Raw genomic sequence first — 3,628 nt, forward strand, 5'->3', positions numbered from 1 at the left:
CAGCACCTACAGGCACACAGGAGTACTGCGGGCAGCAGAGATGCCCATTGTGTGGTGTGGACAGCAGTACCTGCAGCACACAGCAGCCTGGAAACCCCCCCCCACACACACACACACTCAGACACACATGCGTACGCATATAAATAAACACACACGCACGCCTGCGGACAACCTAAACGCTGCTCCTATAGAGTTTACAGGATCACAATGTGCAGCATGTGTGAGACAGAGAGAGAGAGAGAGAGAGATAGATAGATAGATAGATAGATACTTTATTGATCCCCAAGGAGTGTGAGGTGCTTTAATGTTTGAGAAAATACAGAAAACAACTATGAGAGTAATATAATATAATATACAGTAATATAATGCAATATAATATACAGTAATATAATGCAATATAATATACAGTGATATAATATGATATGATATACAGTAATATGATATAATATAATATACAGTGATATAATATGATATGATATACAGTAATATGATATAATATAATATACAGTGATATAATATAATATAATATAATATGATATAATAATAATAATAGGAGAGAGATAATATAGATAATAATTTGCACACCAAACATTATTTGTGTGCGAGTTGTTTTCAATATCTTCTCTCATGTTTGCGTTGACTGCACCACACTGATAATGCTGTGGGGAATTGTGTGTCTCTGTTTAGGGTTTAATGTTTCCTACTGCTGTTGTGAAAAACACCTCACATGGCTGTTACTTTAGAAGGCAATCATACAAACATATAAACCACGAGTATAAAACAGGTATATGTGAATAATGACAAATATATAAACCACGAGTATAAAACAGGTATATGTGAATAATGACAAATGGTCTGTACCAATGTATTATGAGGTCATATCTCACTGAAAGTCTGGGAGTACTACAGTTCCACAACTAGTTGATAATATGACGTAATCTATTATGTGTGTGTGTGTGTGTGTGTGTGTATTTCCTTGTATTGAAGCAGCCAATGAGAACTGGAACACAGTCTCTTATGTTCTCTCCTGTTCAGCTTTAGCTTTTAGCCCTCTGGGTCAGTGCATCAGTATGATATGAATGCATTGTTTGTTGAGGTAGTGCTCTTCTCCTGTGTGGGCACAAGGGGGCACTGTTTCACAGGATGGATGTTCAGCACAGCAGCTTATGAAACTTCCTATGTAGTACTGTACCACAGAAGGACACTTTTATACATAGGGGTCGGGGAGGATCATATATTTCTCTTTCCTATTATCCTGCTGTGTTTCAAAGTGAAACTGTGATTATAGGTTTTTAAATTCAAGTCTCATTTCAGTAATTCTGCATTTCCTGTCATGTGTGAAGTGTGTTTATTTCCTGTTTTGTGTGTTTATTTCCTGTTTTGTGTGTAGATGTGTGAGAGTTTCCCTCTTGTGTTTCAGTACCAGTACTCCTTTAACACAGAGTTCAGCATCAACCCTTAACCGGCCTCCACACACACAGCCAGCCAACCGTGGAAGCCACACACACACACACCTGCAGGACAGAGAGAGGATCCAGAGTGAGAACCAGAGAGGATGCCGAGTCTGTGTTCGGACTTTCTGTCCCATCATGGTATTCGACTAGTGTTCCACCCTTGACCTTGATGGAAAAGAGCATGAGTTTGGGGAGAGATAAACGTTAAACATTTAGAGAATGAGAATTGATCTTATTATTGTACAGAATATTTCTGGGTAATTTTCCTATAATTGCTTCAGGAATGCTGGACAAATGAATGTTTGTGGTAAATAGATTCATGTTTTGTGTCGTTTTTTTTTTATGAAAACCTGGTCCTGGTCAGAATGTGTTTTTAATGAAATAATGAGTCCAGCCTTTATCCTGGTCGTGTTTCTGTCTTTCTTATGTCAACAATGGTCTTGTGTTTTAATTTTCCTAATTTTCTGAGTGGGAATTTAATACTTGTTTCTGATTTTGACTTGACTTTAATTCTTAAAAACGTAAACCTTTAAAAACTTTTAAAAAAAAAATGTTTTATGGATATTTTACACATGCTCTTTGTGTACCCAGGTGGAACAGTCATGTGACCACTGTATCAGTCATGTGACCTCTGTATCAATCATGTGATCTCTGTATCAGTCATGTGACCTCTGTATCAGTCATGCGACCACTGTATCAGTCATGTGACCTCTATTAATAAAACAAACTGTTCCTGCATCTCCAATATGAGTAGTCAGTTCTGACTGGGCCTCCTCCTTTCATTGATGGATGCGTAGATGTAGTTTGTTTAACTGTGTTTAATGTATGATCATATTTCCATAAGTCTTTGAATTTTGGGCAAGAAGAATGTTCAACCCCATCACTAAGAATGACATAGTGGTACAGCTAACTTGACTTCCATGGATGGCCTCTAGATGGTGCTTTTGTTCACCTGACTTTGATATTACTGAGTTGCCTGTGTGTGTGTGTGTGTGTGAGAGAGAGAAAGAGTTGGTAGTGTGAATGTCTGTGTCAGAGTCCTTGGCATACCTCTATTAGTGTGTGTGTGTGTGTCGTATAAATGATGTTTAGACACTGCTAATAGGATTTTAATGGAGCCAAGTGATGTTCTCTACTCTCATAGCAACACTTACAACAAGTCTTACTGATCCTAGCACTCACCAGCCGTCTTAAACTGACAAGTAACTGTTAAAAACAGCACTCACCGACGCACTTATTCTTACTGTACTCTAATGTTTTTTTAAACTGTCCTAAAATTGTGAGAATTGTTCTAAAACTTACTGTTTACCATGTTGTTAGTCGCTTTGGTTAAAAAGCGTCAGCCAAATGTAATGTAATGTAATGTAATGTAATGTTGCTGTATCCATGCAGGTGTGTACCAACTTCTTGCTAGGCAGCTGTTAAGGAAAGGGTCGGAGGTCGAGTGAGTGAATGCATTCCTTAGCATTTCTTGGCTGTAAAGGTAAAACCAAAGTCGTCTAAATGTATCTAATGTGATCATGGGCAAACAGGTAAAACCAAAGTCGTCTAAATGTATCTAATGTGATCATGGGCAAACAGGTAAAACCAAAGTCGTCTAAATGTATCTAATGTGATCAAACAGGGCAAGAGGAATAACAGCAGTCTTAGCAAAATGGGAATACTTTAAAAGAAAAAGAATACTTTAAAAGAAAAAGAATACTTTAAAAGAAAAAGAATACTTTAAAAGAAAAAGAATACTTTAAAAGAAAAAGAATACTTTAAAAGAAAAAGAATACTTTAAAACAACATGAAAATACATAGGAATACTTTAAGACAGAAAAAAGGGAATAAATACTCTAGGAATACTTTTTTCCAGAAAAATGGGAATGCTTTAAGAGGAAAAGGGGAATATGTTGAAGAGCAGAAGAGAGGAAATGGGAATACTGTAGGGTCAAATAGATAAAAAAGGGATTTTTTTTAAAAATTAATACTTTAGAGAAAAATAGGATATAAATAAAGAGAAAGATAGAGATAGATAGATACTTTATTGATCCCCAAGAGGAAATTCAAGGTCTCAGTAGCATACAGACATCACACACAACATGCACTTACAGCAGAAAAAGTAATATACAAATAAAAAACTCCACTGTACAATAGAGACAGTAGAAGATAAACATGATACTAAAAACTAA

General features: G+C 36.4%; 1 protein-coding gene across 1 annotated transcript in view; it reads left to right on the top strand.

The window, feature by feature from the left end:
- The window catches only part of mvb12bb (multivesicular body subunit 12Bb), a 46,400-nt gene extending 44,208 nt beyond the window's left edge, over positions 1-2,192 (top strand). Inside the window, 1 exon segment of the mRNA XM_042102376.1 lies at positions 1,421-2,192. Coding sequence (XP_041958310.1) covers positions 1,421-1,462 — 42 coding nt within the window. The 3' untranslated portion in view covers positions 1,463-2,192.
- The last annotated feature ends 1,436 nt before the right edge of the window (positions 2,193-3,628 follow it).

Source organism: Alosa sapidissima, chromosome 8 (assembly GCF_018492685.1).
Source record: "Alosa sapidissima isolate fAloSap1 chromosome 8, fAloSap1.pri, whole genome shotgun sequence".
Lineage (NCBI taxonomy): Eukaryota > Metazoa > Chordata > Actinopteri > Clupeiformes > Clupeidae > Alosa > Alosa sapidissima.